Below are 15931 nucleotides of genomic sequence, written 5' to 3'. Positions count from 1 at the left end.
GCAACTGTGTTTTTATTGTTACTAAACTGGATCTCCCTCATTAAAAACACTTGAAGATTCATTCCAATAACACTGAAACTCATAGTCTGAGAGGCTGAAACTGATTGAGTTATTTTCTTACCTAATCTGTGTTTTGGCCCGTTTTTTTCTCAAAGTGTTTTTTTTTTTTTTTTTTTTTTGTATTTATGCAGAAACTGTACAAGTTAAATATGTTACAGACATGAGTCAGTACAAACAAGAACAATCCCCACCCCCCACTCCTCACCCATGCTCCAACAGAGCCCCACCCCAATGAAAATATCACTGTACCATTTAGTAGATTGGCTTTGATTCTGCATACAATCACATATATTGTATGCATTGTTTGCCTGTTGAAATTGTATACAAAAAAAACCTGAAAAAAAAGCAGGTAAATTAAAGTAGTGGTGTTTTGGCCTCTTTTTTGATGCAACACAATTCTTTTCTGTTTTGAGAATTTTGTGCCTTTTTTGAAAGTAGACGAAAGATGAAAAACAAGGACAGAGAGAGAGAGAAATGATACACAAGGAGGGCTGGCCTGACCAAACTGTCATAAAAAAACAATTTTCTTAAATTAAGAAATGAAAAATGTGTGCAGTGTCTAAGTAATATGCTTGTAGTATTGCAGTACAATGGAATCTTGTTACTCTGCGAGGTTTGAAGGCCTGTGCATTCACTGGGAGGCACTGGAACATTTTTTAAGTGAATGAATCATAAATCTAATATTAACTACTATAAACATGTCCTGTATACAGTCACACATATTCTGCAGTATAATACCTGCCATTATCAGAGGAACGGCCAGGTGAGCAGAGGAAATATGCACCTCATGTGATAATTATATCTAATTTGACTGGTGGTGGGTAAAGTTGAACCAGGTTATGTTTTTGGGTAATTATCCTTTTACCAGAGTCATTTACATCACTATGTAACAATGCATTGAGCATTTTTAGAAACTGTTTTGTCTGAAATGCGTAGGAACACTGAATAGATGAAGAAACCAATAGGGCAGGGTTGGAATGAGATCTGAGATATGTGCTGAGTTAGAGTTTGCAGTCTGTGGTCATTAGGATGCACTGAAATAGTTAAATAAAATGTTACAAAAGCAATGCATAAAAGAGTTATTAACATGCAAAACTGAATTAGTGTTGTAAGATCTGCCTATAAAGTTTCTTCATCATTTGCCCTTTAATTGGCTTATTAACTCTTGTAATGGCTGAATTGTAGCTATTCGACGTACTAATCATTAATACGGTAGATTTTAAGGCTTATTGTACTTTAGTCCCCTGCAAGGCCAGTCAGGAAGTCAATTTGGTGAGTTCTCTTGGGTAATTTAAAAAGCTAGACACAAAGACAAAGCACATCTTAAAGTAGTTCTTTTTAATAGCTAATGACTAATTTATAAAGCAATCTTAAAAGGATATATTTTCAAACATTACTACACTTGCAGCACACAGATCCCCATGAAGTACCATGACTTCTTCAACATCGATAAGCCAGGAACATGCTAACTAAACAGACAAACATCCTGACCATCCCTTTAGGGAAGGACAGACAACAGGAAGGACTGAGTCTGTTGGTGTTCACACAGACAAGGTTTCAGGCTGATTTATTTTGGCGTCCGTCACCATTAGCGGCAGGCTCTCTGGTGTTAGCGGATAAATATCACCACAGCTCTGTGACCCGTCAGCGCCACACGGCACAAGCACACACACACTCACACCAGGGCTGAATCCTCATTACCTCGAGCACCACCTCCAGCCTGTGTCCACAGCAATCACTAATCACCACTGCTCTGCTGAATCAGCCTGCTGGGAGTCGAAGTGTGTGTGTGTGTGTGTGTGTGTGTGTGTAGGTGTGTGGGTGTGTGGATGGATGTACTTTTTTTGTGCAAGTGAGCCTAAAAAAGCAAATATTCCATGATTGCATTATTGCACAGAGACCTCTCGTCCTCTGAGAAAGCAGTAATTGCCTGTTTGCATCATGCACAGTAGGACAGAGTGCTGAAGTGCATTATTAAAGACTCGCTTTAGAATCGTTTTCAATCACTCTTTATGTTTGTGTGTGCATGATTAATCGTACATGTATGGGAGTGTGTGTGTGTGTGCGTGTGTGTGTGTGAATGTGAAGGACGTAAAGGCATCCCTCTCTCTCTATCCTCCCCTTGGCGTTTGAAGGTCACCACTGTCTGCTGGGGCTCGTTACACTAACAAGCACTCAGCTCGTTCCCCAGGGCTCCATCTGTGGATCAGGTTTGGGCCAATAGACGGATTACAGTTCATATACAGAGATATTGGCAATATCTGCGGTCAGTGTGAACCTTCACTCATTCCATTCTTCAATTTTTAACCAGGAGTTCAGAAAAAAAAAAATTGAACACCATGCTGAGAAATGTGAATCTTCTTCTGTACTTTGATGTTCCTCTGCGGTGAGAGATAAGACTAAGAGAAGATGAAGGCTTATTGATTTTTGAAGGGTAATTTGGCCTCTGTAGATGTAATAGTTGAAAATCCTGACAGCCATCCTGTTGACATTCTCATTGTGCTAATAGTTGTTGTTTGCTGGCCAGAAAGCAGAGACAGATGAACATGTTTGTAGGTAACAGATTTGTAAATTTGCATTTCAGTGTGCAAGCAGGTGTGTAGATAAGCGAGTGTACATTCAGAGGTTATCAGCTTCATAAAGCAAATGTGCACATTTGAATTTTGTTGGACTCCATAAATGAAAAATATCACCAGAATGCAAATATATAGAATTGTCACAGAGAAAATAAAATCCACACTGAGCTACAGTAAACACAAAACTGGTTATTAGTAATAGCATTTCTGCATATTTACTGCATATTATTTGTGAATTGCGATGTAACAATATGAAAATTTCATATCACGGTTATTGTGACCAAAATTATCACGGTTATCATTTTTATCGCAGTATAATTGAAATTGTGCTCAAAATGTTCAAAAAGTACTAATACACACACTGAAATAATTTAACCCAGTTGTATTTTGAAAAAAAAAACAAAAAACAAATAAAGTAATTGGCACAATGCACTTTCTCTTGGCAGAAACATTCAAGTATTAAACCCTTAGTGGTCTGAGCCTATTTTGGCCATTTTTCAGTACTTTTGATTTTGCCTTTATATACAATATAAACAAATGTTTACTATACCCATGTTTGGGTTTTTTTTTTTCAGAACAACTTCATTTATATCAATTGTCTATTATTTTTTCACTTTAACATACTATAAAAACATAAAAGGCCAGAAAATACAAAAAATATATAAAATCCAATTTGAAAAATGTATATAATTTATTGCATAAATAACACAAAGATGCTTAATGAACCTTTTCAAAGACTTTAAAAGTGAATATTGGTTCCAGATATTAGGTATATACAATTAAAATTGTAATAAATTAAAACTATACTCAAATATTTGGCATAAAAGCAGATCTTTACATAGGCGTTTTCTCTGGAAAAGTGCGATAATCAAACACGGTTATCATGGTAATTAGAATTTAAACGGTAATACTAACTGTTGGCAATTTTAGTTTATTGTTATACTGGTAATCGTTACATCCCTATTTGTGAATCATAAATATAGGGCAAAAAAATGCAATATTTCCTATCAAGGAGTGAGATTTTAATCAAAATTCCAGTTTTTTCTTTTTTTTTTACCTTCTTAATATTATTAATAAGTTAATCAATAATTAATCATTTGTTAATAATTAAAAATAAATAAAAATCTTATCTTGTCTACTGGAAAGAGAATGGATCAAGAGCCGGTTTAAGCCAGCAGAGAGTATACTGTAACAAAAAGGATGGAAAAGGGAGATAACTGTTATGGTTTCTGATGCTTGAACTTTTAATATTATGCTAAATATTGAAATACAAGGCGAAGACTGCCCACCAGTAAAATGATTCAAGAAAATGAAATCACAGTTACGCTTCCCAGCACAGAATTAAATGCAGTCATATAGCCCTTCACACTCTGCCATTAGCAAAACTCTAGCAATTACATCCTGAGTCTTGATGCAAATTTACTGGAATCAGCCCACAACTGTTCATGTAAACTTCTGAATTAAATTCCCATAGAGATGCAATTGTCACTAAAACTTTCTTGCAATGAAATACTTGAATTATTATTGTTTCTAATGTGTCAACAAGTCTTAATAAGTACCCTTTTTCGCCCCTTCACTTTATTTGTGGTATGTGCCATAAACTTGTGTTATATTTGACTGTAAGGTTTACAAGGTGGAGATGTACCACACAGATGTACCCACAAGTGTGAGTGGTATTTTCATCATCAGCCTGTCTGATGGCACTAACACATGTTCATCCATGAACATGAGACACATGACGTGTGGAAGAAACTGCCATTAAATCCTTGGCTCTCTCATTCGTTTGCTTTCCTGTCGATCCTGCGCCATCCTTCAGCGCTTTTCCATCCAGAGTAATTGGAGAGAGTTGTTGGCGGGGGCGGAGTGTTGCGCTGGCTGCTCCCACTGTGCCGCTGCCAGCAGCTACTGCTCTGTATCGAGTTGTGTAAAGAGCTGAGATGCAGCCAAACAAACGCTGAACTGTGGCTTTGCCCTTGGCATATAGTCACTGCTCTCATTATTTATCCCTGTAGCTTTCTGCCTCCTACTCAGAGCAGTTGGTCTTTTAAAGTGATGCATCCCAAAGTTGTGTCCTTGGGGAGGGGACCCATGGGTCCGCAGCAAAACAAAGGGAAATGCATTCTACTCTTAACTCTCTTCTAATCATAGGGTTCTGTCTCACTGTCATCAGAGAAAGACAAGGCTAATCTTCTCAGTGGGATATCGAGGAACAGTCACGCCTACAAATCTATCCCAAACGGGCATAAAACAGTGTAGACACAGAGTGTTATATAGACTGTTCTTCACCAGTGTTAAGATACTGAAAAAATAGGAAATAGGTAGAATAAGTAATTTATAATACAACATATGCATAACACCAAAATCTTGCTAAGCTTATGCTGTATTGGAGTCATTTGAGTGTCTGTAGTCTCAGGATATTTTGGTTCTGCTGACTGTGAATGCATGTACGGTTTGGTAACAGGTGTTTGAGAAGACGCTGCTATATGTGTTAATACCTGTCTGCAATGATTCACACTCACAGTACCCATGGCACCTTCATGACTCTCCTCACTAAATCTGCTTGTCACTCATAAACTCTGGTTGTTTGAACAGGGATACTGACTGCTGCAGCTACTCTGTGAAGCGGTTTTCCAAACACGGTATAGGTTTAGTTTGATATGAGAGAGTACAATATGGGACATAGAAAATGTTCCTTTAGCTAGTATCATCAAGTAGAGGAAAACCTATAGATCCAGCACTCTGAAATGGTATCAAACCAGTATATTTATTTGCAAATTCAACTGTCTCACATGTAGTAAAGCGGCTAGTCAAGAACATAATTTATTTTGTCATATTCTTTCCAGTAATTAACCCTTTCATGCATAGTGGTCACTACAGTGGACAGTTATTCTCCAGCTGTTCTCTTGTATATTCATGGGTTTTGTTGTTGTAGTTCCATATCAGCCAACACAGTGGACACTTATGCATCATGTTACTTTGCTGTTCTTGATAAACCTGATCTGCAGTAACACGTTTGAGTGTAAATCAATTGTTATTCGACTTTTTCTTTAACAAAATGGGTTTTTTTTTGTATATTATCTCCATAAAGTGAGTAATAACTAGTATTAGAGTATGTGTAAATATGAGAAAACATCAGATTAGCAGCATTAGAAGTGTTTTTATTTCATAGTTTTCACAATATATAAGTAAATACACATTTCTTGGCTTCAAAAATTAAACGCATCGTATCCATTTGAGTGGACATTTTTGCAACTCCATGAAAAATAGGTTCATAAAAAGCTGTCAATTGCATTTTTTTTTCATGCCTAAAAAGGAATAAAAACGGGCGTAAAAATCATGATTAAGGGTCTCATAATTCATGAATGAAAGGGTTAATTTTCCTGACAGCCGTCCGTGTATTTTTCTGTACATTTCTGGTGCCAGAGTGCTCAGCTCTTACCGGTGTCTACTCTGTCTTTTACAGTCATGCGGAGGAACCCCTTCGTGGTGGACGGCTGCTGTAGGAAAGGGTCTCGCAACGCCCTGCAGGAGCTCTACAACCCCTCACAGGTGGGAAGCTCACTGTGCCTCCTTTATGCATCCCTGTACATCTGTCTCCACTCAGTTATATACTCTTCCTCGTCCAGCTGTCAGAGATCAGACCCAACAACCTCCTTCTCTGTCTCAGTGACCACCATAGGCCTTTTTCACAGCAGACCTTTTGATCATAATCGCATTAATGATTGATCTGTTTCAATAACATGTCTATGACCCAGAAAGCCAGTGAACCAGCAAACACCAACCAAAATGTTGGAACAGATACACTGCTCTATCTGCTGCTTTGGCAAATCTGTTGCTGTTTGGTTTCACTATGCACCTCCTCACCTCATTCTGTCATTGTATTGCACTACTACTGCTTCTGTAAATAGACTGAAAATATACACTTTATTTATTCCTATTCTTATTCCATTTTACCTCTTTTTTTAATGTATGGCATTTAACAAGGTGAGATAGAAACAATATCTCAATTCTCTGCATATCCTGTACATTTAGTGAATTTACAATAAAGAATCTTTGAATTTTTGGAATGCAGCCTCTGTTAATCAGAGTAATTATACATGTTCAAGTCCAAATATCTGCTGTGAAAAAAAAATCTGATATGGGTCCTGTCAAATAATCCAAAGTTTATTGTAAATGTAGCATTTTCCAATTAAGACAGAAATGTCATATGATTTGGGTCATAGAAGCTATCTGTAGTCATGGTTACAGCACTTTTTGAAATATCCATATACAGTTTCTGTTACATGAGTCAGGTTTTGGCATTGTCCAGTTGGTGACTAGCTTACAATTAGCAAGGCTGTGGTGGAGATCTGAGGCCAAACGAAAAACCCTCACCTCTGGTCAGACAGAGAAATGCACCCATTGTTGAATTTTAGAAAAGACTTGGAAATGAACAGGGGTTAACACGAATAAAAGTCTGTAGCTGCAACAGATGGAAAACTTTGATACTAGTCAATAGGTCACTGTTCATTTTTATTAGTTGTGTAAACAGCTATGTAGCAGTATTGTCTTTTACTGAACAAGAGCAAAAAATTGACTTTTTTTTTTTTTAAAGAATATATTTATTCAGTTTTCGTTTTTTCAAAACAACAAAACAAAACAGCTCAGCACCACAGTCAAAACTAAAACAGAGATTCATAGTCAGCATGGAGACAGATACTCATCACATTCATATCTATACAATACAGCAAAAAGTTCATTCGAGAGCAGATGAAAGCCCGAGACAGAATTGAGGACACATTTCCCTCAGTATAGTCCAGGAAGGGTTTCCAAATGTGATTGAATATGTCGATCCAAGTGTGTCAGGCATGTCAAAAAGTCAAGTGGAATGTGCTCCAATATCAGCTTCCTCCATCCAGAAATAGAAGGGGGTTTATCAGAGTTATGTTCTAAAAATTGACTATTTTAATAATGGATTAGATTTCTATAGTGCTTTTGAAGGCACCCAAAGCACTTTACATTATTGATCCACTATTCATTCACTCTCACACTCTGGTGGTGGTAAACCAATTGCCAACTGCCAATTCGTGCTAAACTGCCCCTCCAACCACCACCAAACATTCATAGGCATTCATTCACCAGTTTGAGCAACACTGGAGGCAAGGAGAGTGACACAACGGCACATGACTAGGACAGAGCAGGATTCGAACCACCAACCCTTCAATTATTGGACAACCCGCTCTTCCTCCTGATCCATGGCCGCCCCCTTTTGTAATGTATGACATGACGTCAGTGTTTGTATGTCAGCCTTCAAGCTATAAACCCACAAGCCCAGCTCCCGCCACACTGATCGCTCCATGAAAACTCCAGAGGACAGAATTAGCATAATGGGCATCTGTCTTCAGTCCGGTAGTGGGGGATCTTTACAGGCCTGAGGCAATAAAACCATCTTCATTTCCACAACAAGAGCAGACAACAAGGGACAAAAGCAGTTTTGCTGAGGTCCAGCAACGTACCTTTTTCAAGGACGGACAGAAGAGAGCACATTGCTAAAACAAGTGTGGAGCATCAGCAGGCAGCGGTCGTCACTTGTCTCCATGAATAGCAGGACAATGATTGCGCTGTCGGTCTGTTCTCTTCAGTGAAGCATCACTTCATTTAGATTTTAGAACTTCACATTTTGATAGACCTTCATGACTCTGAGAACACGACACCTCCTATAACTACAAGATTGCCAGCATGAAATTAAAGCATATTATGGGTTGCAGTTTTATGCCTTTTCTGCTTTATTGGGCAGTTTACAGTGAAGAAAGACAGACGGAGGACAGCAGCAGGACATAGAGTACGAAACACAGGTTCTAGTTTGCAGTGATTTCATGCACCTCCACCTGCTGAGCTGGGAGGATATAGACTAGTGTTAATGACTGGAATTAAAGCTGCAAGATACAATTTAAAAGTAAAAAAAAACAACACAGTTTTAACAAAAACACAGCAGCAAAAAGTGACCCATTGACATAAAAAAGTCTTACTGTATTGGTGGTATTGCAAATGTAGGCCTGTGAGAAGCTGTATCTTTCTTTAATTACTGCTGACTGCTTTCCAGAACAGCATACGTTTTCAGGGTATATTTTTACCGTCTAGGCAGGCATTAGTTTTAAGGGGACAACGCAGCTCTGTAAGTGTGGATGTGGCAGCCAAACACATTAATATGCTGTATTGTTAGAAAATCACATGTGGGGGAAAACAGTGTGCAGTAAGAATAACACTAATGGAGGTAACCATGTATAGAACTTTTGCATATGTTATCAATAATTTGTCATTTTAGTTTTAGATGATAAATTGAACATAGTAATTTTATAAACTTAATACACAATTTAAAGTTAGATCTTCTTTGTTAGCTATGTTTTTATATAACAATCTTTATCAGTACAGGGACTAACAGCTGTAACAAAATGCCATATAACCCCAAAAATTTTTTCACCTAAATATTGCAAAGTAAATATTTAAGGAAGCTAAAACACAAATCCATTTAAACTAGACTAATATTTGATGAGCAGTCTGAGTTGTTATTCTGCTATTCTCTTACTTTCCCTTATGCAAAAAGCAGTTCTTTAAAAATGTATTCTACCTGGCATAGACCTCAGAGTGTCCTTGAATGCATCAGCGTAGAGAGTTTTCCAAACAGTTCCTGCTTGCAATGATAACTGAATTTTGACAGAAGCAGACTTAATGTATACTGTGTTACTGTGATGGATTACCAATCTCAGGTAAGCGAACTGAAACCAATGACTGCCTTGAAGGTAGGAAATCAATTCAGCAACTTAATGCTCTAAAAAGAAAGCTCGGCAACACTGTAAATTATACACTATTTAAATTTTACGGGCATGCAAAACCATGTTGTCTTTGAAAATGATGTACAGCGCTAGGAAACAATGAGACAGGAGACTTGAGCATGTTGGAGAAGAGAAACAACAGTGTTTGTGCTGGGTTTGCTTGTTGTGTTTGAGCTCACTATCTGTAGTTTCATGCAGTGACTGACTAGAGAAGCGAGTCAGGAGGACACTGCTGGAGGTGATACTATCACAGTGACAGATTGGAGAGATGCTGCTCCTCTCCTGCTCTCTCATCACCATCCTCTTCACTATCTATCACCTACTGTCTGCTTCTTTCTTCTGCACCCTTCACCGCCTGTCTTTTATTCCCTTTCTATATCCTCTTTTCTGATCGTACACCTTCCTTTCAGCCCGCTTTCTGACATTCTCTCTCCTGGTTTCTTTCACTCTATCGGCCATTTATCATTGAGCACCTTTTAAAAGTTCACCTAGGGCTTTAAGTGGTTTTTTGGACAGCTATGTTTAGACCAGTTGCACGTGGACTTACTGTGGGTTAATTTTCCGTGGAGGATTTTTCCACACATTCTCACTCATGTGAAGTCCCATTGATATATTTGTGTGTGCACAGGGGGGTGTTACTGCAGTCAGAGTAAACTTAAGCAGGGTGCTTGGGGTCAGCGGTCAAGAGACTGCTGTCCTTGACAAGCTGCTGGGATTGTACACCTTCAGCGTGAGGACATTTTTGGAATATTTTTACCAGGACGTTTTCCCTTCTGCTGTGGTTGACTTTAACTTTCAGACTTGGGTTTAGGTTAGAGGTGTGCAAAGGTACAACTCGAATGAATACATTGAATATTTTACATCCAATTAATGGTTTTCTCACAAATATAAGCCACACACTGAAAAAATCTAGGAGTACAAGGGTAAAATTTGCAGCTTGATGAAGACTGAAGGCAGGCAAGGGAGCTACAAGGTGTCTTTGAGCTCTCCTAATGCTCACAGAGATCCTCTTCTTTGCTATTTTTACCCTCCCATCTGTATACATTGCACTCTATTACAGTAAATCTGACACTGCTTTCATTAATCAGAATTAAAATCAGATCAGGTTCACTTGCCAAGTGCAATAAACCTCTATGGGACAACTTGATGTGGCCACACACATGGTCAGACATCCTCTAAATCCAGCAAAGGACAGTATATATTTACTTGGTGACAAATTTTCCTCTTCGTGGAAATGCTTTCTGTTCCTACCGGTAATCACAGGCTGGCCCACAGAGGCATGGAGACAGCATTAAACCCAGCCAAGGCCTGGCTCATAGTTAGATGCTGAATCATTCAAGTACATGTTCACACACTGTGGTTATAAATCCGCCTTAGAGACTCCGATGTCCTCACAAAGATAGAATTGTTGTAGCTTAAGGTCAGAATAAGGATTAGGTTTAAATAACAGGGATTAAAATTACATTTCAGCAAATATTTACTGTTAAAGGCCCTGCCCAGCCACGCAGGTGTTTTCACTCACTTTAACCAATGCCCCATCCACGCTACTGCAAAATAGTTTTGCAAAATAGCAATTTTTGTCTGCATTTGGGTCTCCCTTTCACATGTAAGCGGAATTTTACACCGTGAAAACAGATATTTTCAAAACAAGTGCATCTGTATGGACAGGGAAAGTCAGAAGATAAGAAAACAACAGCATTACACCGTGTTTTGTACATGTCTTTTGTTGCTTTGTGTAATGAACCTGCACCTGAAACATCAAATCCAGCTGTATAAATCATGGTAGGACTGGAGGTAGATCAAAGTCAGCATGGATACCTAGGGGAGACAGATGTACTACTGCTGTGGCAAAATCTGCATAATGTAAAAAAAAATACACTTGACTTCAACAACCTGAACCAACGCTTAAAGTAACTTATTGCTTCACTTGTCATTGCTACAAAAATTCAGTACATACTAAAGCCTCTGTCTTTTGTCTAACGTCATTGATCCACAGTTTAAAGTCCACCAAAAAGTATTTATTCTGTTTATAGCTTTCTTTGTGTCATACTGTGGACAGAGATATTTTGTAAAACGGAAGGGGAATATTCCCATTCAAGAAAATGTCCATATTAGTGGTGACCGGGCATAAGTAGCTTCTTCTCTGATCAATATCAGATGGTGTAATGGTTGGGATTAGATGATGTCACCAAACTATATTGACCAATGATAATGATGTAAACTGTGCTGTCCTATTAGGTACATCAGGAGAGTGAGGGAGCTGATGATCTAATAGAAATCTACACAGTCCATGAACACAGGTCTAATTGCATTATAGCATAGACACAAATCTGTGGATGGATATGATGGATGGAACAGCCTTTAAGATGATATTTCCCACTCCTTAAAAATATATATTATATAGAGGCTTGTTTTGTGTTTGTTTTGGCATATTTATGTGTTCTTGGTTCACTTAAAATCAGTCAGTCTTTTATTGTAATTCCAAAATATGTCTCTATGTAGTGTATGTGAAGTAAAAAATTACAGTGAACTCAATAGTTTTGATCAGCACATGACAAATGAGGCTATAAAACTACATACAACCAGATGGGGCAAATCAAAGGCCTTTTCAAAACTCAAGCCTTCACAATTAGCAGCTCCTGTAACCATAGATAACATCCAGTAAAGCAAGTAGTTTCACTGCATATTGAATAGTATGAGGATCCTTTGGTCAAGTGTGCATTCAGTGCTGCTACCACTTGCAGAAGCGGAAACTGAACTATTCATCCATATTTGTAGCTATTGCAGCCATCACTGCAGTAATATCCTACATTTCAATTGTCCATTAAATGGTAAATGGACTGTATTTATATGGTGCTTTTCTGCTTTAGTGATATTCAAAGCATTTGCACCTCAGTCGCACACAAACACCAGTGGAAACAGCCACTGGGAACAACTCAGGGTTCTATGTCTTACCTGAGGACATTTATTGACACAAGGAGCCAGAAACTGAACCCCCAAGAGTCCAGTTTGGATGCGACCAGCTCTAAATCCTGTACCACAACCACCCATGTAACATTTACTTTAATTCTTTTGATCATGTGGTCATATCTATCCATTTTGAAGACATATCTCTGCTGTCAGCTTAGTATTACAGCTGCTTTCTCATGCAATGTCCTGTTGCCGCATATAATGATAGAGGTTTATCCTGGGTAGTTTTTACCACAATGTTTGTTGTTTTTCTTGTCCCAGACAGTGCCTTGTGAAAGAGACAAAACAGAGAAACAGGGATTTAAAATGATACCAGGTTAACGACCTGCTCATCTGAGTTAGAGTAGTAGTGAGATCACATTATGAAGGAAAACAGGATTAATCATCACCGCAGACAGTGATTTTTTAATGTGAACCATCTGCAGGATACTTTTGAGGTTAGTTTACTTTTAACAGTCTAATTGCCAACAGCACCTGAAATTTTATATCGATAAACTTTTCTATATATGCTGGCTGAAAAGGAGCAGGAAGAAGCTAAAGCCTTTTACCCTGCCCCCTGAAGGGGAGGCAAGGGGTATTGTTTTTGGTTCGGTTTGTATGTTTATTTGTTTGTTTGTTAACACTCTAGCAGCAAAACTGTTGAATTCATACCAAATTTGGTTTATAGATTGCCAGTGACCCAGAATAAATCTCATTACATTTTGGGAACACTAGGTCAAAGTTCAAATTTTCTATGAATTTTGAACATCTTTTTTTCCCCATTTACTTATAATGGGTGAAATTTCAAATGTCTGTAGCAGCAAAACTATTGGGTGAATTCATACCAAATTGGGTTATAAATTGACAGTAATGCAGGATAGATGTCATTATATTTTGGGAAAAGTAGGTCAAAGTTTAAATCTTTTAGGAATTTTCAAATGCTTTTATTTTCTCCCATTTTCAAATGTCTATAAAAACATAAATTTTATTTCAATTTACTTCAAACTTTGCACATATATAGAGGCAATTGATCTGCTGACATCAGCACACACATACACATGATGACATCAGCTGGATCGATGCCAAAATAAGCTACAATATGTGTGAGGGGTGGGGTTTGTTGTGCCTGGCACCACTTGTTTACATCTGCCCTGCAGTTTCAAGGCCGTGTCATTTATTTATTTCTGTACAATGCAAGCATGTACATACTTCACTTAATACAATATGTCAAGCATCAGGCACAATAATTCAAGCATTCTGAACAATATGTCCAATATCCAGATTGACAATATCTATGGAAAAAAATAGAAGACATTATCCAACATACATTCCTTAATCTATCAGAATTACAAAGTATACAGTGCATTAGGACCTGTGAATGATGAAGAAAACTACAATCATTCTTGTTTTCTGCGGTCTATCCTCCCATTTCCTGTGTTTTTCTGAGTTCAAATTGCAGTGGCAGCATGTCCAAGATACCGTATTTAGGTTCTCTGATTTCCCCTCCAGCTCCTTCCGAGGGATCCCAAGGCGTTCTGAAACCAAATGGTGTGAGATTTAATTTCCCCAGTGTGTTTTAGGTCTGCCACAGGGCCTATAGTCTCACAGGGATTTGTCCGGTTGCCCAAAACATCTTAACTGCGAATGTTGAAAGTGAAGAAGTTCTCCAGACTTGATGATCTTGATGTTTAGAAAGTACAGGCAGAGGATCCAGTGTATGGTGCCAAGAGCAATAAAAAAAAAAAAAAAAAAAAAAAAAAAACAGTATCTTAATTGCTAATTTTTTGACATAAAAGTTCGTGGAATGTTAATGATGTTGCTGAGACGGGTAATTTTAATGCCTCAGGGAAGGAGACAGTCTGTGCCACTAGATAATACCTGAATTGTTACACCAGCTTTAGATACAGTCTTAACCTCAAAATCCCTCCAGTTTAGTCGAGTGTGTGCCTATTTTGTCAAAGAACTGGCGCTGTCGTTCAGATTATACAGCAGCACAGCAGCAGAGATTGGCGTAGACCTGAGAGGAACGTCACACCTTTCACCCACAGTAAAGAAGCCAATGTTGCTCTGCTGTAAAAACCATCAGACCAGATCGCTGCCATGCTGTGGGTTTAAGACGAGTGTGTGTGTGTGTGTGTGTGTGTCAGTGTGTGTACATGTGGGAAGCTCGGTAAGTCATTCTCGGTTTAAAGACAAAGGGATTTAGAGGAGGAGGCTTTACTCTTTTTGTCTCTATCTCTGGAGGCTGCATATGAGCAGGGCTGAAGAAAGGAGGTGAAAAGGAGAGAGAGACAAAGGGATTAAGAGAAGACGAGCCTCTGTTTTGCTCTGTGAGAAGATAAACCGTGCAAAGAGAAGAGAAAGAAGGCCACAGAGAACATGGATAAATGCAATATTTTAGACTCATTATGATCAAAGGGATCATGACATAAAACACTTGCTTTCTTGAGATCAGGAACAAATCACATTATGGGATGCAATACAATAAACTGTACATCGCGCCAGTGTGTAGTGGTGGCTCGACTTGTGTCGCATTTGTTTTGCTGAAAAGTACCCAAGTTGAATGAAATTAATTTTTCTCTGGAATTTATGTCCACCCTGTTAAAAATGTATTATTTTGTGTGAAGTCAGAGAACGAATGAGAGAATGATTAAGCTTTAGCATCCCTCTAAGTCATTAAGAAGTTTAAGTTGTGAAATGTTGAAAAAATACTGAAAAATGTGGATAATCTCTCCATCAGTATAAAAGGTGTTGTGGCATAATTACTCTCACTCTGCCGATGGCTTCATCCCAGTGCAATTTGCCGCCACAACAACCCTCAACATTAGACAGGAATGCTGGGCCTCTGCTAGAATCCTCACCCAACCTCTGGCTCATTTTTTGTTGTGATAACCGATAACAGTCTTAAGTGAAACTGTTTGGGCTGCACTTAATTGGCACCTTTGTTCTTCGATTTTCTGTTGATGGGGTTAAGGTTTCTGCAGGTAGCGCTCTTATCTTCATCTCTGTAAAGCTCGGTTTACGCTCAACACAAGGACTCCTCAGCTGCAGATTTCACCTGTTGATGCCACCAACACAACACCAGATGGAAAGATTACTCATCACTTTAGATAAGACAGGTCAAAATACTACATTACCCATGATCCTTGACCGCAGTTCCCATAGGAAAGCACCCATGTAAGTGTGAATTGATGTTAACAATAAACATGCTGAAAATTCAGACACAAATTTATAGCAATTTAAGCCATAGTTTGTGTTTTAACCTTCCTCCAAATAAGAAACTCCATGCTCCATTAGCAACATATAAAACGGAATCACTCCTTGAAATTGTATTTAACTTCTACACTGGTGTTTGAAAGCTACTGGCTTGTACTTATTTACTGGATAAATGATTTTTTGTTAATCTTTTGTACTGGTGACTTAACTCTGAGATTCATATTGATCCAAGCCATAAAGACCCTCCAAATGTTAGTTCTGTGATGCTTTCTATGGGGATGATTAATTGGTAACATCTACTTCTTTTGTCTTATCCTA

At 38.3% G+C, this 15931-nt stretch overlaps 1 protein-coding gene across 2 annotated transcripts in view; it reads left to right on the top strand.

The window, feature by feature from the left end:
* chst11 (carbohydrate (chondroitin 4) sulfotransferase 11) overlaps positions 1-15931 on the top strand; it is a 96360-nt gene that overhangs the window by 58873 nt on the left and 21556 nt on the right. For both annotated transcript variants that reach the window (XM_030150513.1, XM_030150511.1), the window contains exon 2: positions 6100-6185. In XM_030150513.1, coding sequence (XP_030006373.1) covers positions 6100-6185 — 86 coding nt within the window. The remainder of the gene's footprint in view (positions 1-6099; positions 6186-15931) is intronic.

The sequence above is a fragment of the Sphaeramia orbicularis genome, chromosome 12, assembly GCF_902148855.1.
Source record: "Sphaeramia orbicularis chromosome 12, fSphaOr1.1, whole genome shotgun sequence".
Taxonomy (NCBI): Eukaryota; Metazoa; Chordata; class Actinopteri; order Kurtiformes; family Apogonidae; genus Sphaeramia; species Sphaeramia orbicularis.
The sequence above is the reverse complement of the archived record's forward strand: the minus strand, read 5'-3'. Positions and strand labels throughout refer to the sequence as shown.